This window comes from Pteropus alecto, unplaced genomic scaffold (assembly GCF_000325575.1).
Source record: "Pteropus alecto unplaced genomic scaffold, ASM32557v1 scaffold1244, whole genome shotgun sequence".
Taxonomy (NCBI): Eukaryota; Metazoa; Chordata; class Mammalia; order Chiroptera; family Pteropodidae; genus Pteropus; species Pteropus alecto.
Window position 1 is genome coordinate 192,052 of NW_006435702.1, and position 24,356 is coordinate 216,407.

The following is a 24,356-nucleotide window of genomic DNA, read 5'->3' on the forward strand; positions in this document are numbered from 1 at the left end:
GAAAACCACATGATATCACTTATATGTGGGATATAAACCTAAAAGCAACAAAGGAACAGGACAAACAGAGACTCATGGACATGGACTATAGACTAGTTGTTACCAGAGGTTAGGGGGTGGGGGAGGAATAGTATGTAGATGGTTATAGGGAGTCAAATATACGGGGTAGGGGGAGGGTGAAGTGGGTAAAATAGATCAAATATATGGTATCTGAAGGAAACTGGACTTTGGGTGATAAACACACCCAAATATACAGATGTTAAATTATAATATACAGATGTTAAATTATAATATACACCTGAAAATTATATAATTTTATAATTACCCCAATAAGCTTAATTTAAAAATAAAAATAAAAGTCTATCATTGCAAAAAAAAAAAGGTCCTACAGGCTATGGATATTCATGGTTTTTGAATGTCTTATATCTAGGATAATTCTAAGTGAGATACAGTAAAAAGAACCCACAATACTTCTAATTCCATTCAGCCTTTCGGCAAAGTTCACTTAATATAATTTGAGAATATCCTAAATCTTTATTTTACTATTTTCTTCCAAACCATTTAACTTGATTTAGTTATTATACAGACATTTTAAATTGCCTTTTCCTCCAACTAAATAAATCTGGAACTGTTTTACAGCTTCCCTTTGTGAACTGTAAATATAAACTTCTATTTCTATAAGGTACAGAGTAAAATGTATAGAATACTATAATTCTTTCATAATACTTTGGTATATGTTGAAAACAAAAGCTAAAGTAATAAAGAATAACGAGAAAAGAAAAAAATGTTCATAAAAAGATTAAGTGAGAAATTCTTCATTATATTTTATATGATACTAAGAAATATAATAAAATCTGTTTTCTTTCAAATTAAGAAAACTAAAATTATTAATCCTGATATTAATACAATATTGATTCCAGAAATGGATACAAGGGGCTAGAAACTCATGAGCAGTATAAAACCAAATAAATACCTTTAAAAGAGATGCTTCAGTTTCCATGTGGCAGCAATTATAGCACTTCCATTCATTTAATATTTAGTGAGCACTCACAATGTAGCATATACAAAAGATTCTGAGTTTATATTCCAGTTCTAATTATTTGCAGGTGTGACAAGAATCCTTTGCTCCTCTCCAAATAATGACTTTAGAAGCAGCTTGTTTCATGCACAATTATGTGAGTACAAAAAGGAGGAAGGTGGTAAGTGGAGGGAAGCAGGAAACAAAAAGCAAGCCCTAGCAAAACTGTTATCCATGGGCAAGAGATAAGAACTACATAAAATTAGAGAAGATGACAAATATTCCTGGCAAAAACTCATTCACCTCAAACAAATAAAAAGTTTAAATTAGATTACTTTCTTTCAATTTACATTTACATATTAACAAGAGGCAGGTTTCCCACCTGCGAGTGAATTCTGGCTTTAATTATGATATATAACATACAATGGCCAATAAGTCAAGAGCCAATCAATGCTAAATGGAAGGTTATGGTAACATATAAATATTAAGTGGACTACAGAGGTAATGCAAGCCTCCTAAGCTGTAAACAGTATAAACTATAGACCTATAATATAAATTACAGGACATTGCTATATGTCAATTACACTAAAGATAAAGGACAAAAAAGGTTTAAAAATAGTCTTATCACATTGTGCCTTTGACTTTGTTTAGAAACATAAGCATGTAAATTTTTTCTTTGGGTATAATGTCAGTCTCAAACTAAAATGAGTAAGCCATCCTGCTGCCATTTCTATGGATAATTTTATGAAAATTATTTAGACTATAGTTAGGAATTTTTCTGAAACTTTTATCATGACACATAATAACTACAATACTAGTTATTCTAAGTATTCATTTCAGACATGAAACAGACTTTTAAAATTACTTCTGTAATGACAAGCTAGCTCAGCAGCAGAGTAGTGTTTGTGTGAATTTTATTTTCAAATTTTAGTGTAACTATTATGAAGTTTCCAAAATAAATACTAATATTTAAAGGGGTAAAGAAATGGCAAAAAATGATTATATTGCAAGATCTCAAACAATACTACTAATATTAATTACATATGCCCCAGGATTTCTTTGAGTGGCATTAGGTATTAATACTGTTTTGAATTTAGTTCAATTTTCTTCCTCTAATTTAATTTTGGCACAAGGAAAACCAATTTGATTAGTCAAGCATACAGCTAATGAAATGGCGTGACTGGAGCTTAGACCTGTAATAATATAATAAGCATCTTTGCTCTTGCCCTATAGGAATTTGGAAATTCGACCTTGGTATTTTTAAGTACACATAAGTGGCACAACATGATCTTTAAAGTGAGTTACTAAAATCAAAATAGGAAAGTCTAAAGGTAGTTTTCTAAGTACAAAAATTGGAAATATCTGAAGTTAAATTTGTAAAATAAATCACGAGTAAATACACTATTACCAATTTATACAGCTATCCAGAGAGCTGCTTACTGATTACTGTATTGTACTAGATCTGCACTGTCCAATATGGTAGCCATTAGCTATATGTAGTTATTGAATATCAAATTATTCAAACTTTCAAAAATTAAAAATTTAATTCCTTAGATACAATAACTACATGTGGCTTAGTGGCTACTGTTTTGGATATCATAAGATAGAACATCTCCATTATTGCAAAAAAGTTTTATGTAGCACTATTCTACATAAAATATAGTTAAAATGAGCTCCAAAGAAATAACTGGTATAATTCCAAATACACTGGATAAAATAAATAAGTGGGACATATCTATTTATGTTAAAAATTCTATGCAGAGTAGGAATAGAAGGAAACATCCTCAAACTGATAAAGGACACCTTAATGGTGAAAGATTGCTTTCCCTCTATGATCAGGAACAAGTCAAGGATGTCCAGTCACCACTTCAATCCACCATTGTACTTGAGGCACTAGCACTTCAATAGTACAAGAAAAAGCACAAGGCAGACAAGATTAGAAAGAAAAAAGTAAGCTTGTCTTTATTTACAGACAACATGATCATCTATGTAGAGAATCCCAAAGAATCTCAAAAACAAAAAAACAAAAACAAACGAACAAAAAATACACTTCTAGATCTTGTTAGAGAATTTAGCAAGGTCAATATACAAAAACAAAACAACAACAAAAAACCCGTTTCTATTTACAATCAACAAAAAACGAAACTGAAATAATTATATGATGTTTCTAATTTGGAAGGCTCATTGTTGTTAAGAAGCTAATTATCCCCAGATTGATCTGCAGATTCAATGTAATCTCAAGCAAAATCCCAGTCTCTTTTTTTATAGAAACTGAGAAGTTCATTCTAAAATTACACATTGCAAGTGGGAATACAAAATGAGATAGCCATTTTTGAAACAATTTTGCAGTTTCTTAAAAAGTTAAATTTGCATTTACCATATGATCCAACAATCCCACTATGTATTTACTCAAGAGAAATGAAAACAGATGTTCATGCAAAGACCTAAATGAGAATGTTTATAGCAGCTTTATTTATAAAAGCCAATATCTGGAACAACCCAAATGTCTATCAATTGATAAATGGACAAGCGGATTGTGATATAGCCATATAATGGAATACTACTTGGTGATAAAAAGGAATATTTATAAAATATAAAAAATTCCTTTAAAATATGATACAGGAGGTGCCATGCGTGAATCAAAAAATCATTAAGTCTAAGTATAATCAGACAGACACAAAAGCCTACATACTGAATGATTTCATTTAGATGACATTCTAAAGAAGGCAAAAGTACAGTGACAGAGCAATTAGTGATTTCTGGAGGCTGAAGAATAGGTAGAGAATCGATTGCAATGCATCAAGGAAATTTAGAGAGTGATACAAATGTTCTATATTTTTATTATATTGGTGGTTATACAAGTGTATACATGTCAAAACTCACTAAACTACATATTTTCAAAGGGAGAATTTATTTTATGTGAATTATACCATAATATGCTTGACTTGGTAAGTAAAAGTAATGTGGCTAAAACTCAATCTTTGGAGCTCTATAAGAGTTGATCTGTTATTCCAAGGAAGTATGGTGTCATCTGACCATGAAATGGTTTAGAAATAAACTGTTTAGAAGGCAAGTGTAACTTATACCAATCATATACTTCTCTGGGCTTTTAGTTTTTCTGCCATAAATAGGGGTTTACAACCTAGTTTCTCAAATCTGTTCCCAGAAAACTTTCTGAATGTTACAGGTATTCTGAGGAAAGGGTTTCTGCTATCGGGTTAGGAAATGTATCCCATAAGGCGATTCACATGCATTTAAGCATATGAAAAGCTCTTAGCAGAATTACATACATTCATTTTTTTCCCATATATTTTAAACTCAGTGTTTCCTACATTTACTTGACCAAGGAACTCTTTTATCCAGAAGTAGTATTATTAAAGTTCTTTCAAGTTCTAAGAGACTTTGATAAAACTTTCAAGATTTACTTTCATGATTAATATTTGTTTACACTGGAAAACTATGAAACTAATTGATTTTAAAGTAACTGGGGAACTGTACCCCACAATGAGAAAACTGTCTCAAATCAAAATTTAAAAAGATTTCATATTCTTCTAGCTTACTTTTCTAGTCAACTCTTCCGAGTTTTTATCAGGTTCTGCATTCTAAATATCCTACACTTAAGGATCTTGATTAGTATATACACTAGTCCCCCCTTATCCACAGTTTCAGTTACTCATAGTCAACCACAGTCTGAAAATACTGAATGGAAAATTCCAGAAATGAACAATTCATAAGTTTTATATTGCATACTGTTCTGAGCAGTGTGATAAAATCTCGTGCCATCCTGCTTCATCCTGCCTGGATTGTGAATCATTGCTTTGTCCAGTGTATTCACACTGTATACACTCCCCGCCCTTTCGTCATTTAGGAGTTGCCTTGGTTATCAGATCAACTGTCAAGGTATCACAGTGCTCGTGTTCAAGTAACCTTTATTTTATTTAATAATGGTCCTAAAGCACAAGAGTAGTGATGCTGGCAATTCTGATATGCCAAATAGAAACCATAAAGATCTTCCTTTAATTGAAAAGGTATGTATAGGAAAAAACACAGTATCTATATAGGGTAAATACTATCTGTAGTTTCAGGCATCCACTGGGTGTCTTAGAACATATCCCCTGTGGATAAGGGAGGACAACTTTATTACAACTGTATTATATATCTTGACTGAATTATCTCAATTATAACAGCTCCTCCCCAGATTACATGGCAGATTTAAGATTGTGAAAGCATCAATGCCAGGGACATTAAAATTCCTTAGCAATTGCTATAAGAGTAACAAAGTGATCTAAGTCAGAATGTAAAACCAGCAGAAATTTGAATACATATGAGTAGTTAAAAGAACTGTTAAAAAGAGAAGAAAAAAAAAAATACAGAAAGCCTAATACTCTAGACTAGAGGCTGCTCTTCAGCACTTCATATGTGACCACTGAAGGAAGTATAAAGCATTACAAATAATGTTGATACTATGGCTAAAAATATATCTTTTGAACATAAAAAATGCATAAATAATAAAAGCTATCTCAATTAAATTCAGTAAATAGATTATGAATAAATGCTTAAGGGAAAAGTAAATGAATACTGGAAAATTCTGGAATGTAAACAAACTGCCTCTGAAAATGAGGGAAAACATTTAAAATGCCATGTCCAATTAGACCCAATTCAGTAGTCTACTTTTCCCAATAATATCCTGGCTATGGAAGAGTATTGTTAGCAATATACATCAAAGTATCTAATTTACCTTAATAACTCTTATGAATCTTTATCAATAATTTTTCTAAATACCTTTTAAAATTATTTCTAGCCTAAATTTACTTAATTTCTTGGGGTAAATAAGTTCTATAAGTTTCCTGTAAAAAAGAAGTGTTCTTATTTTCTGATTTGAATTTAAGATATATTCCCTAGGCATTATATAAAATAATTTTTAAAAGAGTGAGAAAATAGGGAAGCAGAGTGGCAGTTACTCATCTAGCTGCTTGGTTCTGCACACTTTGTAAGAGTTAACTTTAGTATAAATGGTTCCATGGCTAGATCTCCTTGGGAACCACTACTAGTATTTCTTCATAGTAGTTGCCAGAGATGTCCCAGGAATAATCTAAGCGGGACATGCGCATTTCAGTAAACTAGAAGTGGGAAAGGTGATTTTTTTTTTGTTTTAATAAAGATATAAAATTTATAACATTATTATAAGTTTGGCAAGCACATATAAGCAGAATTTACTTTTTTGTTTCCTTCTGAAAGCTATCTTTACATAGATCCCTGTAAAAGTCTTTGAGCTCAGGGCATAGATATGTAAATAGGCATCCACATCATTGAAAACACCTGTAGCATATAAAAAAGAAAATGTTCCTGCTAAGAAGGAAGGAAAGGAAAAGGAAAAGGAAAAGGAAAAGGAAAAGGAAAAGGAAAAAGAGGAGGAGGAGGAGGAGGAGGAGGAGAAGGAAAGGAAAGGAAAAGGAAAAGGAAAGGAAAAAGGAAAGGAGGAAAGGGAAAAAAAGGAGGAAGGCAGGCAGACATGAAGGCAGGAAATGAAATCGAGTTCACCTTTTACAAAACCATGATTCTATTTAAGTGAAAATGCTTTAAAACATCTGGACCCACATTAAAACTCAAGAATGAAAGCAGTTTGTTTATACTTCAAATTTAATTCTCATACCTATTTTTTGTCTTTATAATGAGTTCAGGAAGAAACAAATCAAGAATATGTTTATAACTCATATGAACATTACTCACCCACATTTGGAGGTTTCACATAATTTACAGGTAGTTCTGGAGGTCTGCCTCTATGTAAAGCGGCAAAAGCAGACCCATTCCATAGTGTACTCTTACAGTCTATATAAAAAGATTCAAAAGTTAGTCAAGGAACAGAACAGCTTTTTGCTTTTTGTTTTTTAACTGGATCTCAGAGGCAAATGTCTGTATTCAATTCACTTGTTGAGATACCTTTTTAACTACTAAAACCACAGTGAACAATAACATGCATATGTTTACACATGTTATAAACTACATATATCATGACTGGTAAACACCAATATCTTAATATCAGGATATTTTATTTCTGGGCTGATCTAGAACTAAAGTTTTTATTATACATATATTTGAGTCTTATATAAATATGTCACGGATTAACACGGTTTTAAGTTTACATTGGTCCTTCTTGATACTTAGGCTTATACATGTCTACTCATATAAAACTATTTAAGTAAGGATACAACTATATGTAAGTATGCCAGATAAAACTCAGAAACACTTATTCTTAGTGCATGCTTATGTTATGCAGTGCCTGCCAGTTGTGCCCTAACGGGTAACAACACTGCATATACTAACTACAAATAGTTGTGCTTTTTGCCTTTTATATTTATGTCTAAAGATTCAAGCACATATGAAATATACCTAATAATTCAATTTTCAAACAAAAATATTTGACTACTCTCTTAAAAGCTTCCAAATTAACAGAATTGAATAATTGCTTAAGTTATAAAATAAGATGTTTAAACATCGGTATCATTTATGTTAACTATTTTTGTGAATTAGGATTTTTTTTAAAGTATTATGCTAATAAAACATAGAAATAAATTGGTTGCTAGACCTGATGTATTTATCACAATAAGTGATATCCTTAATGCTTAATTCACATTTTTATGTTCATAAAATACTATTTTATATATTTTACATATTGGGGTTCCATGTAAAACGTTGAGGAAAATCTGTAAAAGACTGAAAAACTATTATTGAATAGTCACTGATAGGTTGATAGTTTTGTTCAAATATTTTCAATTATAAAAATTTTACATATCATAATTTTCTTTTACTTGTTTTTAAAATATTCTATGTGATTAGGACAATATTGAGACTCACAAAGATTAAGAACATTAAAATGTAATAAAAATAGTCTAAGCATTTATACTGTAGTAATCAGAGCAGTGATCTTTTGAGATCTCTATTCCACAGGATTGCATAGATTTTATATTTTTTATCTCTGTGATATTCACTGTTTTATAGAAAAGGGCTCCTTTTAGGCCTGTAAAATTTTACTTGTACACTAAGAAAATAAAAACAATATTGGCAAAATAAGAAACACTAGAAGAAAATTACTATTTAGAAAAGCAAGGGAACTCTTACTTAACATAGAAATATGCTGCTCTCCACTTCTTCCTCTAAAAACTGTGAAAATCTTACCTTTGGCATCTCGTAACAGAGACTGCCGACCAACACCTAATAATGTCTGTACCCCAGGAACACTCTGAGGGATCTCCTTATCTAGTAAGGGACCAATCCGCTCACAAATTTTAAGGAGGTAGTCTGGAGGAATGTGTGCATTGGCTGCCACCTAAAAATATAAATAAACACAGGAAACAAATTTGGTTTAAGAACATTAATCTACTCCATTACCAAACTGTCCCATCATGCAGCAAAGTACAATTTTAAAATAAGTAATCAGCAAAATAACATTTTAAATATTTAATATATCAACCAAATTTAAGAAAGAGCTATAAAAATTGAGCATATTTAAATGATATAATATTAAAGAATATGGCTTTCTTACTTCCTTGATTAAATCATTTGCTTGGTTGTTAATCTTATGAAATAAGCGCTAGAAAACAGCAAAAGTGAGCATGCCTAAAATCAAAGCAGCACAAAGATGATGGGAAAACTCTATTAGTACTTGTTTATTCAGTAGTAATGAACTGATCAAGAATCAGAGGATCTAGATTCTATATAAATCATAAGAATAAAAACCAAAGGTATAACTTGCACGAAACTCTTATCTACATCCCTTAGGATTAACAGGACATACTTGTTTAATAAAGTAGAACTGTTTTTCTTAAAATAAACTAGTTTCCAAAAGAACATCAAATTAATGATTTTACAAATACCATGTTCTAAACAACTATGTTGTGTGCTCAAAATTCATTGCAACATTGTTTTTTAAAACACACAAATAAATTTCTGAACACGGTTAATATATGTAGATAGGGCTGGGACAGTGAAACAAAACTTTTTCATTTTTTATCTAAGCTAATGTTCAATCCCTGATTTACTTCATAAATACTTAATTACTAAAACAGTAAACAGAGAAAAACTAGAATATTAAAAATCCTTAGATTAAAACGGACATCTATATTTTCATCTTGACATAAGGTCCTGAAATCTACTTCTGGCTACAACTCCAATTTTTATAAGTGCTACAGTTATAGATGGATGGACAGATGGATGGATAGACAGACAGAAATATAAACATAAATATGTATATGTCTACCATCACATAGGACACACACCACTATATTACCCACCAGATCAATAACAATAACACACAAAAACATCATTTTGTAAATCATACCTAATGATCACCATGAGAAGAGATTACGCGTTCTCAATAAATATTTATTCACTGAATCAATGAAAGAATAAAACCAAAGTAAAGTCTATCTATAAGCAATAACATATGAATTCATAAAGGAAAAATCCTAGATTCTCATATCAGGATGCCTTTTAGGAAACACAGGTCAAAGATCTATAATCCAACATGTATTCAGAATTCTAGAAATAATTGATTCTATTGTGATTTTTAAAAATCATTTCCTACCAATTATCATTGTAAGTCCCTGCAAAAAACAAATTCAATCTGCCAAAATAACTGGGGCCTGGGCAAATGTCATGATGTTCAGCAACTAATGCAACTTAACCTGATTATTTTAAATTTGCATCTACAAGGTTTAGCTTCTGATTGGGACAAAGAATCAAGCAAATTCTTTCATGTATTTCTCACATCTCTAGTTTTGTTTTCTAAACAAATAACTACATGGAACTACATTTTAGTAAAATATACAGGTTATATTAAAGTCGAAGCAGCTGATAATTCAATCTAAAAATCATTTCTTGTTATCTAGACACTGATATCCTAAAATCCTAGTTTGTAATTCATTCTCTCCACATTAGGGCATTTCTTCAATATGCCTACATGCAAACATAGTATCTCTAAAAATATATCTCAAAGAAAAAAGTTTTAAAATACTGCATATTAACATCTAAAATAACTTATGCCTGTCTCTCCAACACTGTCTTGGATAAACTAGGCTTCTGCTATCAGCCATCACTTTTTCATCAAGTAATTGCTATATTAAGGCTTTACGTAGAATGGTAGCTGATGTCTTTAATGACATTTTCTTGTTTTTTAAATGAATTTCCTTTTCTTTATCCCGTATCATCTCAAGAGTTATTCATTTGTTTCAAAACTCTAACTCTAGAAATTGCAATATATATAGCAATATATAATTCAGAAGGTGGGAGTTCTTTAACATGAATTTGAAGAATTACTCTTTTATAGAAAATCTGTCAGATTTATATGGAAATGACATCTTAAGCTTTCTGGCTACTTCATTTTATAGAAACGATGATGTTTGGTTTTCTGTTACACAAAATTTTTATTAATTCCTCAGCAGTAACTTAAAAACATATAGTCATTAATTAAACAACTAAAACAAAGCTCATCTATTCCCAAATGCTCCCCCTTGAAGATCTGTATTATAAACTATTATGTAAATGTCACAAGTTTGAGTTTCACCCTATAAAAATAGAAAACTGCTCAGTTTCTAAGTGGTCCCATTCAAAAAGTCCATTCTTCTAAAATCAACAAAAATTTGATTATAAAGCAGTACTAGAGAAACAGATTCTTTCAACACAATGGCAATAACAAGACTTTTGAGTCTGAATCTGTTGGCTTCTCCTTTAAACATTAGCAAGCTTCCAGACTATATTAGCACAATTCTTTCAATAATAGTTCCTTCTAAATCAAACTTCAGGACTTATAAGTGATAGTTAACATTAACTTTAATTCATTTGCTTTGATTAAAGCTGCAATTTTTTCAAGGTGATCTTTTTAGGCATAAGAACTCTTAACTATCCTCAGTAATTACTTTTTAAAATTTTTAAAAGTTCTATATTAGAATTAGTAGGGATATAATAATATATTAATGTTATTAGTAATATTAAAAGAAAACATTAAAATAGTCTATGAAATTCATGCTTTAATACTATAAGCCACTCTTTTTGATTATACCTCAAATATTCCAATTTCAGTTATTTAACCACATTTCTTTCTCTGGAATATAATGGCTAACAAGTAACACAGCAAGCTCCTTGAGAAGAAAAGCATTCTCCAAAAACAAAGTTCAAGAGTATAATACAAACTTCTGTATTATTCTGTAAAACCATTCCAAAGAGTTAAATTATAACTCTTGGAAGGATCCTCATACATAGCCAACCTAATTCCACTTCTTATAGTAGGAAAAACAGATCCATAGAAGTGAAACCCAACAGTTACAATGAATGGACAGGAGGGTTCTGGTCTCCCTGCTCACTGCTCTATTACTGTCCTATTAAGGCAGTTGAAAAATTATGAAAATAATTAACACAAAGACTGTAAAAATTAAAACTATACATTTCGATAAACTGAAAGAAATTAAATGAAGCCTATGTTATATACCTTCTTGATAGGAAGATTGGCTGACCTAAAGAGCAAATCTAATAACTGAATTACCACACTTCAGAATCATTACAACTAGTGAGAGGACAAGAGAGTTCACTAAGATAATTGTGCTCGTCATACTTAGTAAAAAGGAATCCAGCTGGGTACTGAATAAAATGCAAAAGTTACCTATCTAATACCAGGGGGCCAGGCCTGCACCAAAAGCTACATTTGAAATACTAATTTTCAGACTGTAATGGTATCGTTTTTATCTTGGCTTTTAGAAATAACAGAATCAGACAAGAGACTCTAAAGAAAACGAATAAAACAAAATTGTTTATGTTTTATTTTCTAACTAAGATCATGACTACAAAGGTAAAATGAAGAATCAAACTGGGACCATATGCTGAAGAAATAAAATGCAACATTTATCTGAGATCGTAATTTTGGGGGGTGGGGGATAGAAGAAGCACATGCAAAAAATTAGTTGCATTTTTTTTATATATATTTAGGGACAGAAAACGAAACAGATCTTGAAAAACACATCAAAGCTTTAAATATATCAATGTAAGTGCACTAGCACGGAACTTGGAAGTCTGAGAGCTTGGATTATTCAGGCTCTAAAATTTACTAGCTGTTACTCCTTCTGGAAGTGTGGTATAGTAAAAAGGACTTAAGATTTGAATTATTCCAGCATCCCCAGTTCCTACCTATGTGGCCAGCAAAGTTATTCAGTCTCTCTGGGCCTGAGCTTCCTTATCTGTAAAACAGGGAGTAATGATAACCACCTCATATGATTTGGTAAAAACAAACAAAATCCTTTACTCATGCACTCATTCTTCAGTTATGTAAAGTATAGGGAGATGCAATGGAAAGAAGATTACGCTGCTGCCCTAAGGGAATCCACTGGCCCAGTAGGGGAAACAAAACTAGTAAATAGAAACAAATCAAAGCTACAAGTGCCCAGAGGTTAGCACAGAGAACTAAGGAAGCAAAGAAGCCCACTACCTAAAGCATGGTGGCGGGGGGGGCGGGGGGGGACTTAGCTCATGTCCAATTTTACACTTGAAGGCTAAGTAAAAATGCACAAGACAGACAAAGGGAACTGAGGGCATTCCAGGAAAAGAGAAAGGCACCCCTACCCAGTAAATGCAGCCTGCATAGTGATGGAGCTCATACTATCTCCTCAGTATTTAAGATGTTCCTCCACAATGTTGTACAATAAAAAACTCTCTCCAGAGTATCATCTGATTTTGAAGGAAAAACATGTACTTGTAACATAAAAAACAAGACTGGAAGAAAACATTAAAAATTAATATTTTCCTCTTGATACTTTTTGGTAAAATATAAATATCTGCATTTCTAAGTGTTGAGTTTTAATGTTCACAGAATTTGAAGGGGGGATGGGCATAAAGGCAAAGAAAACAGGTAGGTCTTAAATTGTAGTGATACCATTGGTTAGCATGGTGGGCTACAAAAGTATTAAGACTTCTTAACACTTTCTTTTAAAAATGTTAATCATTATTCGTAGCATTCGTTTTTTATTTTTATTAGTTTTGAGATATCCTCAAGAATGAGACCTGCAGAGCAATCTACTTAAGCTCAAATATTCTCTGGGTTATAATGACTCAAAAAAGCACTGTACAGGTACTATAAACTTGAGAACAGATAACATCAAAACAAAGACAAAGGACCCATCCACATTCTAGAAGTTTCTCAGTAAAGAAAGGTCCAATTAAAGAATTCAGTACCAGCTGGCAGATTAAATAAGCCTTAAAAGTATGTATCATGAAATGCTTCTAACAAAAGTTAAGAAAATTTAACAAATAATAACATGACCAGCTAATTATAAAGCACCATAGTAGATACTAAAGAGTATGAGAAAACATCTTCAACAATGTAATTTAAAATATGAGGAATTAATTATCAATAATATATAGAAAATAACTTCAGGATAAGAAAAGATTAATCAAAAGGATTGAGGATTCCTGCAATAAGACAATGGAAAGACACACTTCCCACTTTTAAAAAAGTGAATACTACACCAATATCATATGGAATTACTTTCCTGTAATCCATAAAAATGCAAATAACACTAAGTATCTTTTAATATAATGATGATGTCTTGTTTAACAGATGCACTTCAAAACACTCATTAGGAGTTCAATTCTGACACTCACTTTTGAAACACTTTTTTTAATGGTACTGTTTTATATGTACCTTACCTTATACAAATATTAGGAAAATATCAAGTGGTAATAATTACCTAGCTAAAAAAATATAAACTCTGGTGTCATAGTTCTCCAGATTTCCATGCTAGCCATTCGACCTCTGTCTTATTTTTTTAATTAAAATTATTGGGGTGACATTGGTTAATAAAATCAAATAGGTTTCAAGTGTACAGTTCAATAATATGTCATATGTACATTGCATTGTGTGCTCACCACCCAAAGTTAATTTTCTTCCATCACCCAATATTTGGCCCCCTTTACCCCTATTTACCTCCTCCTTCCCCGCCTCCCTCTGGTAATCACTAATCCACTGTCCCTGTCCATGAGTCTCTGTTATGTTTGTGTGTTGCTTTCAATTTTATATCCCGCATATGAGTAAAATCATGTGGTTCTCAACTTTTTCTGTCTGACTTAACATGATAATCGAGGTCCATCCATGCTGTTGCAAATGGCAGTATTTCATCTTATGGCTAAGCAGTATTCCATTGTATATATGTACATCTTTGTCTAAGTCAGAGTAAAAATAAATGAAAGGGATCATTCAAACTAAAAAGCTTCTGCACAGCAAAAGGAACCATCAACAAGACCAAGAGGCAACTATCAAAATGGGAGAATATATTTGCAAACCTCTGTCTTCTTTAAATTTAGTAATCGATGCATTTGCACAGTGTTTTCAATTAACAAAATGCATTCTTTCATATTTAACTCATTTGGTTCATAAGACGATCTTGTAAAACAGGTATAGGTTTTTATTTTATAAATAAGGAAACTAAATCCCTGAGATGTTAAGTAACTTGCACAGGGTCACTCAGCAAGTAAAGACTATCTTCCAGAATAAATCTTACAGTCTTTTCAAACTACCCACAAAATGTTATGTGAGAAATGTCAAAAAAGGGCATCTCTAAAATGTGACACAAACATTAAATTGCCTTTAAATTACTATTTTGCTCCTTACCAAAAAATATTAATTAATTAATCAATAATCAACATCAGTAAAACAAGAACAAAAACACACAAACTAAACTAATTTCAAATTTGACAAATGTGCTTTCGGGACAAAATTTTATAAGGGAACTTTACACAATTCAAATACTTACTCCCTAACAGCAGCTCTCTTCACTTTCTTAATACCACCTCATTTGTACTGATCCCAGTTTTCCTAGGACTAATGATAAATCTCCAAAAGGATTTTAATCATCCAAAGTATGTTCCTAGAGCCCGAGTGTGGGGAAAAAAAGGGACCAAAGAAGAATACAAATAGTTAAAGCCAAAATATTACAAAAAGCAAGAATGAACATGTGGCTCAAGCAAATCAGTAGTGAATAATAATAGTTTCCAAACACTAATTGCTCTCTGCCAGAATACCTATCAGTTAGCATTTTATCCACATAGGGGTTGAGCAGCACATACTTTCTGGTTTCCCAAGATGCATTCTGTTCTTCCTAACTATGGCTGTGTGTCCACACAGCAGTTAATAAATCATACATGCTTAAATTGCTTCCACTCTGAGAGATGCAATAACTATGCTACCAGCACTCAAAGATTATTCTACAGTTCTAACAATTTAAGCTATTTCTAGTAACAAGAGCTGGGTAAGGTAAGAAAAAAATACAGGTATGTCTGGAATTCAAATGCAGTGCTTTAACTTAAAGTAGTTGGTGAGAATCAAATGAGATAATGTGAAAACACTTTTAAATTTGAATATGTTATATGCAGATGGAAGCTGTAATAACAACACATATCAGAGATGTATGTGTTCTCTTTAAAGATAATAGTGAACATACAATTTTGATAGAAGTTTTTTAAGAGCATAAAATTGCTTCAAGTCTCTTATACATAAGATAAAATGAAAACAATCTTTTGTCACTCCAACCATAAGCATTAATTAGTACTTTCAATTCTATGGATGAAAAATGCTGAATAAATGTAAAAATATATATCACAGCTAAAGATAATTATGCCTCTGGTTCAGTATTATAATAGAAGTCCCCTTAAAATGATTCAAAAATCTTAAAAGGAGCCTTTGTAAGAAGTTTCCAAGTCACCACTTCACCATAAAATGTTTATATTTACAAAAACTGTTCATTTAAACACAATCGCACCCCCCCATTCCTAAGTTTGTTATCTCTGATAAAGCTCCAAAGAGGAAGCAATAAATAGCCAATAATTCAACAAGGTCCCACAAATGAAAGGACATATGTAATTATTTAAATGATCTACCTTAAGATAAATTGTAAGAAGAAAATCTATTATGTTATACATAAGTCAAGCAGATATAAAGAAAAAGTCCCAGAACAAACTTCAGAAACAATCCTCATGACTTCAAATTCTCCCAATATCATTACTTAAAATTCTGAACATTAATTTAGAATGTTTTATTTTGAATGCCACATTAAAAAACTTTACAGTTCAACATAAACTGACATTTCATGTACAGACGTTATTTTAAAGGCACTTCAGATCTCTCTATGTCAGTATTTGCCTGCAAGTAGCTTTAACAAAAAAAGCACCTTGCCTTACATTCCAATTTTTAAATAAAACATTAAATAAGATTTAAGGGGGGAATATCTAGAATATGTAATAGGAACAGTAGTTATCAACTTATCTTAATATTCTTCTGGATAAATCAAGTTAAGCTGTACAGATAATTCAAGTGAAACCATACATACATATGGAGATTTAAGGCAAAAATTTTTTTCTAAAATAGTAGTATACATGGCTGTGCAACTCCAATTCAGTATTTCGATATCTTTGTTTATAGTCCTTTACTTCTTCATTATAAATTTGTAGTATTTCCTTTTTATACCCTAGTACATCTTGTTTGAAGTGTTGTTATATTTAACATATCAGACTATACTACTTATTGATACTATACATACATATAAGATTATACTATTTATTAATACCTTGCCCTAAATTTCAATCCAAAACATGTGGCTAAATCAAAGATCACACTGTATAAATCCATTGTTCTAATAGCACTTTAAAAAATGCATACAAGGAAAAAAATACATCTCTTCCACAATGAAGCCACTCAAAATCAGAGGTCAGATGTATAATAATTTTAATCAACAACACAACTGCTGAATCTAGAATCAATCTAAAGCTGCCCGCTACGTTCTCAGCTACTACACTTCTTTTCCTTCTGTTCATATTCTCACTCAGCCCTGTTCCCTCTTCTCTTACAAAGAAATCTATAGGTAGATAATATCCCTAAGTCTAGAAAAATAAAAACCTAAGTGTACTACATAAAAATTAAATTAAAAACAAGACAGACTATCTATAATGTCAAACAATAGAAGAAATTCTGTGTATATAAAATAAAAATATATAAAAACAAATTAAAAAGATAAAGGCAAAAGATGATGCATGATAGAATTGTACACTCGAAACCTATATAATTTGATTAACAAATGTCACCCCAATATGATTTTTTTTTTAAAAAAGATAAAGGTGAAAATCAAGTATATGTATGGATCTACAGATGGATTAACAACAATTAAAAAAATAACTGGTTAAAGTTTAACAATGGGGAATATAGCTTAGTAAATCAACTAAGGGACTATTTTCACCAATTAAAGCTATCAAAAGATATAAAAAATATTTTTTAAAAACTCACCTTAAATACCTAGATGGTAACACTATAAATTAGTACAATCTTCTGGAAAGCAAATTTACAGTATATGACAAGAGCCTATAAAATAATGAGACGCTTTGACCTGATAACTACACTTTAGGAATATAGCCCAGAAAAATAACTCAAAAAAATAGAAAAGGAAAAAGCAGAATGACTACTTAACTATGCATAGATTAATTAGAGAAAAACTGGGAGTAACTCAAATGGAAGTTAGGTTCTAAACATAGCAACTGAATCTTTTCTTACCATTAACATAACAATGACTAGTCAAATACAGATAAGCATATGTATAAATGTTAAGAAAATATAAAGCATGAAGTGGATATACCTTACAATTACTTAAAAATATGCCTTTACAATATAAGGAAGTCTAGGAAGCTGGGTTTTGTTTTGTTTTTGTATGTGTGTGGTTGGAAACTGTATATTTAATTATTTTGGTGTTCATTTACATTTCATCACTGTTGAGTTAATGTTTAAAAAGCTTTTTCCTTTTAAGTCTTCTTTTGCTACTTGCTTAAAATGGTCCATTACAGACTAAGGTAAACGAAAACATTTTCAATACACCTCAGTATAAAACTCTATCTTCAAAACCACATTAGTCATAAAGTGTTAAAACATATATTGGTAGGCACTGCTGTTTTTGCCCTTTTTTGGCTGAACTTAAGTTAAACAAAAAGCCTAACTACTAATTAAACTGATAATACACACAGTTTTTCAGGAATAATTTATCCATCTGAGAATTCTTTACCATTAATAGTACAGATGGTGGAGTTTATACTTATCACAATCATTATACCACTTTCTGTGATTTGCAAAAAAATAAAATAGATTTGGTAATAATGAACGTGGGCTCATTATTGTAATTTAATACAAAGAGAAATATCAAATGAACACCAAATCAATTTAAATACTGTCTTATTGCAAGCAAATTTTAAATCATTTTATTTATATTTAGTCTACCATATCCTCCAAGTTTCTTTTTCTTTAACTTTGTCCGATTTTTCTCCATTTGGATCTTTTTAGAATATAGCTCAATTTAGATTTTAATAACATCACCCCTTTCTTTTTTCACTTCCTTCCAATTCACTGTGCCAGTGGCTAACACAAGAGAACATCCTCACCAAAATAAAAAGGATCATCTTTTTGTGCGTGTCAACGCTAAACAGAAGATACATTTACACTGTAAATTATATTTGCAGGAGAAACAACACAGTCAATCTAACGCCTTTGGTCCTTTACTAAAGTATATTCTATTTTAAAATATGACCATTCTTGTCTCCTTGTAAACCCCAAATCGTGTTTCATCAATTCTCAAAAAGGTCATAATCCATAGTTGTGAAAACGTATGTGCACAAATGCGATTTAATAATGATTTGATGAGCTATTTTCTAAAATCTGAGAATAGACAACCATTATGTTTTTATTCAGTACTCAAATTCATTCAGTACTCAGCAAATTTTGGAATTCGCTCGATGCTCCCTATTTTTAATTGTGTCCCTTTTCCCAAATTCGATCCTTCGACTCCCCTCCCGAGCCCCCTCCCTCATCCCCACCCCCAAAAAAGACAGATTCTGGCCTCAGTTCCCGTATTTCAAGCCAGGACCAACCAGAAACCAGTTTTCTTCCACTAATCCGGAACTCCAGGCTGTTATCAATGCTGTCATTGGCCAGCGTCAGTCGTTGGTACGTGCCCCAAGATAACCCCCTGGTTTCTCTCTCTTTTCCCCCTACAATGGGCCTTTCCCTATGTTTCTAACATATTCATAATCCACAATACGGCATCTCCGATAACAACTCACATTCCTCAAAGTTTTCGGGTGGAATCAAGCGAGGCCAGGGGGAGGGCAAGGTACCCTTTCGCCGACTCGCGAGGGGGGAAGGGGCAGTCGTTCTTCAGCTCAGCTCAGCAGTGAGCTCTGGAGCCTCGTAGGCTGAAGGGTCGGGGGCTGGCTAGGGGAACAAGGTGGGGAGGAAGCCGAGAAAGGGGTGGGATAAGTTGAAATAAAAACTTTACTCACTAGATCCTCGAAGCTTCTTCGGTGCTCTTTCCCCTCCCAGTCTAAGCGGCGCGGAATCAGCTGGGGGCCGGAGAAAAGAAGGGGGGGGTGACGATAAAGGCCAAGCCTCTGCTCCCCATCAACCCGACCCAGCCTGGGTCCCGGTCCTCGACCCTTAGGCGTCTTTATTTCTCTTGGCCCGATAGCTGTTGCCCCAGAGCTAGACGAGTAGTGTATGTGTGTAGGGGGGGAGGGGGGAGGGAGACCGAAGAGAAGGAAATCTTGAAAAAACGCCTCCCACAGGCATAAAGACGGGGGTCGAGTTGAGACCCCAGTGACATCCGCCCCTTTTGAGGGTTCATCCCTGTGACCACGGCTTTGAGTGCCCAGATCCAAGCCTCCTTTCTGGCCCCTGCCCTACCCTCTGACTGTCCTTCCCTTCCTTCAGACTCACCCTAACCCTCCCCACCTTTTCCCGAAGGGGTTCCGTACCTGATGCTCCTCGAGCTCTTGAACTAGCACCTGAGCAAAAGGGAAACACGGATATGAGGAGCAGCTCAGGCCATCAATCCATTCCTCCCTTCCCACTTTGAACCCAGCCGCTGACGGTAGTACTAGTCAAGGCCGGCCATTCCCTCACCCTCAGCAGAACCGCACACCCCGCTGCCTCGATTTCCCCTTCGGAACCATTCCCCAAGACTCCCAAGATATCCTTCTCCCTCTCACCTGAGCGGATTTGTTGCAGGGTCCGGACTGCAAGAATCTAGCGATCAGGTAATACAGCTCTGAAGAAGAGGGGGGAAAGAGGTTGAGAGGGAGGCAAAGAAGAGAAATAGAAGCTTTTTCAAAAAAAACTGACAGCCGTCGTGCTAAGCCCCCATCCCTTTGGCCCCCGGACACAGCTACCCACCGGCTTCGATCTGGGTAGGTGCCGCCGCCATCCTTTTCTCGAGGGGATTTGGGGGCTCCGATCCGGAGGGGCTGGCGACGGCGGGTGGGGGCGCTGCCTCTATTGTGGTGAAGCCCCCATGCCCAGTAGTCCCGCCGCTTCCGCCGTACTCCTCGTCCCAGTTTCGGTCTCTCTCGGATTCATCGCATCACGTTTCGACCCATAGATATTCTAGCCCTAGAGCTGAGGAGGCGGAGGAGGAAGGAGAGGGAGAGAGAGAAGAAGAGGGAGGAGCCGAAGTGGCGGAGGGTTGGGCGGAGGCAAAGGGGGTGGAGAGAGGGGAAGGTAAAAACTGTGTGTGTGTGCGGGGCGGGGGGGCGGGGGGTGCTGCAGCGCTGGTAGTTCGCCGCCAGAGGCACCACGGCAGCAGCCGAGTCTCCGCTCTCTCAGCAGGCCAACGGTTGCCTAGCTACCGCTCCCGGAAAGAGGAAGGAGGGGGAGGTAGCTGACGCTCTGGCAGGCGCTGCAGAACTCGGTGGTGGCGTTCTCTTCCGTGAGCTCTCCAGTGGGTTACTCTTCCTGTTAAGGGCAATCGGACCCTTTCCGGTCCAGGACCCTACCCTCTGTCGTGTTGGTAAGGAACATGTGAGCCGCTGACTTGAATCAACTGCTTTCTTCGTTTTCCTCCCTGCACGGAAGAGGCTTTGTTTTGTTTCCCTCTCCTCCACCGAAAGGAGGCGAGCTGCTAAGGGATCTTGTGACTAAAGGGAGGAAAAGGAACCCCTACTTCTCCGTCACTTCTTTCTACTTAAAAGGACTTTTTTTTTTTTTTAAATGCTGTACTTGCCAGTCCAAAGTTCAGGGCTCATATCGTTATAGGGCAAGAACAGTTCTGAAAATGTCCCCCGATTCTAATAAATATTACGGGAGGAGTTTGCTGCTGTCACACATGAAGCATTTTCTTTTTTCCCTTTCTGAAAATTTCACATATGCCATATATCACCCATTCCTATAGGATAATTTTCAATTGTGTCTTCAAACAAGCCAGACTATTTTACATTAACCGTGGATGTTTATGTATTGTTGCATATCTATATGCAAGGTAGTTTTCTACATGTTTGGAGCAACATTCCTTAGTATATAATCCCAAACTCAATATAGTACCAACTTGCATTATTTTTTATTTATTGAAATGTTAAGTGATTAAATGATTTGTAGAGTAATTGACACACATAGTAAACTGGGTCTTCTTTACTTAATAATTTTCTGTTCTAACCTAAACCCTTAACCAAAAGAAGTAGTTAATAGAAGCTGAACCTGATGAGACCTGAAAGGCTGTTTAAGCTGCATGTACTATTTACATTGAAGTATTCGAATTTGAAGGTTCACATTTTAAGTTTAGTGTTGGATTCTTAGGAATTTGGTTTCCTCACTCAGAGTTCAGCCATTGACCTCAGTGGACCTAGAATAGCATAAAATAGTCATAAACTTAAAGTAAGTTGGTTAGTTCTCAATTTGGCTATTATTTTACCCTTCAGAAAGAAATAACCACACAAGGTAATTGTGATATGATAGGTGTTTCTTTGGTCTTTATGCTTTAATACTTGATAAAACAAATACCATTAACTGAAAAGAAAAGATACATAAACCCTACACTATTCATTAACAAACAGTTTAGCAAAACAACAGACTAACAGACTATTTTTACCTGTTCAAGTATAATATACATAACATTTAACATTTATTAAGCTATTACCATGTACTAAACACTTAACACACTTTACTTCATTTAATCTCTTTATTTTTATGGTGACATTGGTTAACAAAATCCAGTAAGTTTCAGATGTACAATTTAACAGTAAGATATTATGTATGTGTGTGTGTGTGTGTATATATATATATTGCATTGGGTGTTCACCGCCCATAGTTAGATTTCTTTCTGTCACTACATATTCGACCCCTTTTACCCCAACTACCTCCCCCACCCCCCCCACCCCCACCATCTGGTAACCACTCGTCTATTGTCCATGTCCAAGAGTCTCTGTTTGTCCTGTGTGATGCTTTTAGGTTTATATCCCACATATAAATGATACTATATGGTTTTCAACTTTTTCTGTCTGCCTTATTTCACTTAGTATGATTACCTTAAGGTCCATCCACATTGTCGCAGCTGGCAGTATTTCACCTCTTCTTATCGCTGAGTGATATTCCATTGAATATATGTACCATAGCTTCTTTATCCAATCGTCTCTTATAGGACACTTTGGTTGCTTCCATATCCTGGCCACCATGAATATTGCTGCCATGAACGTCGGTGTGCAAATTTTTTTTTTTGGATATGGGCTTTGAAGTCTTTGGAGTAAATACCCAGTAAAGGGATTGCTGGATCATATGGTAGATCAATTCTTAGTTTTTTGAGGAACCTCCATACTGTTTTCTGTACCAGTTTGCAGTCCCACCAGCATTGTATGAGAGTTCCTTTTTTTCCGCATCCTCTCCAACACTTGTTATTAGTCCTGTTGATAACAGCTATTATAACAGGTGTGAGATGGTATCTATCTCATTGTGGTATTGATTTGCATTCCCCTAATAGCTAGCAATGATGAGCATCTTTTCATATGTTTGTCGGCCATTTGTATATCTTCTTAGGAGAAGTGTCTGTTAAGGTCCTCTGCCCATTTTTTGATTGGATTGTTTGTTAACTCTGCTCTAATTTTGATGATTTATTTCCTTCTACTGATTTTAGGCTTCAGTTGTTCTTCCTTTTCAAGTTTTTTAAGATTAAGCATTATATTGTTTATTTGGGCTCATTCTTGTTTTTTGAGATAGGCCTGTATTGATATGAACTTTCCTGTTATTATCACGTTTGCCTTGTCCCAAAAGTTTTGATATGTTGTACTATCGTTATCATTTGTTTCTATATACTTCTGATCTGTCTTTTTATTTCTTCTCTGACACAGTTATTCTTCAGTATCATGTTGTTTAATCTCCACATTATTTCTTGTGCTTCCCGCTTTCTTTATACAGTTGATCTACAGCTTCAAAGCATTAGGATCACAGAATATGGTTGATATGATTTCAAACCTCTTATATTTGTTGAGGCTATCTCTGTGTCCCAGTATGCAGTCAGTCCTTGAGAATGTTCTATGTGCACTAGAGAAGAATGTATAAGCAGCTGTTTGGGGATGAAAGGATCTGTAAATATCAATTATGTCCAGTTGGTCTAATGTGTCATTTAAGGTTGTTATTTCCTTATTGATTTTCTGTTTGAATGATCTGTCCATATCCGACAGTGGGGTATTTAGGTCCCCTGTGATGATAGTGTTTTGGTCTGTTTCTCCCTTTAGTTCTGTTAGTAATTGCTTTATATATTTCAGGGCTCCCTGATGGGGAGCATAGATATTAATAAGTGTTATATCTTCTTGGTGTATGATTCACTTTGTCACTAATGAAGTGTCCCTCGGTATCTTTCTTTACCTTTTTTATTTTGAAGTCTATTTCATCTGATATTAATACCACTATTCCCACTTTTCTCTGAATACCATTTGCTTGAAATATCATTTCCCACCCTTTCACTTTGAGCCTATATTTGTCTTCAGAACTGAGATGTGTCTTCTGGAGGCAGCATATGGTTGGGATTTGTTTTTTGATCCAATCTGCAACTCTGTGCCTTTTTATTGGTGAGTTCAGTCAATTTACATTTATGGTGATTATTGAAATATGAAGTTTTCCTATAGCCATTTTATCTTTTGCTTTCTGATAGCTCAGTGTTTCCATCGCTTCCTTGTCCTTCTGTTTCTGATCTTTTTAATTTTGTTTGAGTTTTGTGGAGTTTCCCTCTGGACCTTATTGTTTTATGTTAAATACTTCAATTCTGAATCTTTGGCATGTGGTTACCATTATGAGTATGTAGAGGATAGTTATATATATATAGTAGTCATTTTCTTCTGCATGTGCCTTATCTCCATTCTCCTTTGCGAATTTGGATCTTTGAATCCCCCCCTTTTCAGTCATTGTTATCTCAGTTTGTCCTGTGTATGCTGAACGTTCTTTACTCTTTTGTTATAACAACTCTCTTATTATTATTTAAGCTTATAATGACCTTTTCTTATTAAAGGT

The 24,356-nt window shown here is 34.0% G+C and overlaps 1 protein-coding gene across 1 annotated transcript in view; it reads right to left on the bottom strand.

Moving 5' to 3' along the window:
* The window catches only part of BRWD3 (bromodomain and WD repeat domain containing 3), a 126,907-nt gene extending 106,378 nt beyond the window's left edge, over positions 1-20,529 (bottom strand). Inside the window, exons 1-6 of the mRNA XM_006910776.3 lie at positions 20,259-20,529; positions 20,075-20,133; positions 19,841-19,870; positions 19,370-19,429; positions 8,195-8,345; positions 6,749-6,847 (exon numbers count right to left, since the gene is read on the bottom strand). Coding sequence (XP_006910838.1) covers positions 6,749-6,847; positions 8,195-8,345; positions 19,370-19,429; positions 19,841-19,870; positions 20,075-20,133; positions 20,259-20,289 — 430 coding nt within the window. The 5' untranslated portion in view covers positions 20,290-20,529. The remainder of the gene's footprint in view (positions 1-6,748; positions 6,848-8,194; positions 8,346-19,369; positions 19,430-19,840; positions 19,871-20,074; positions 20,134-20,258) is intronic.
* Positions 20,530-24,356: the final 3,827 nt, after the last annotated feature.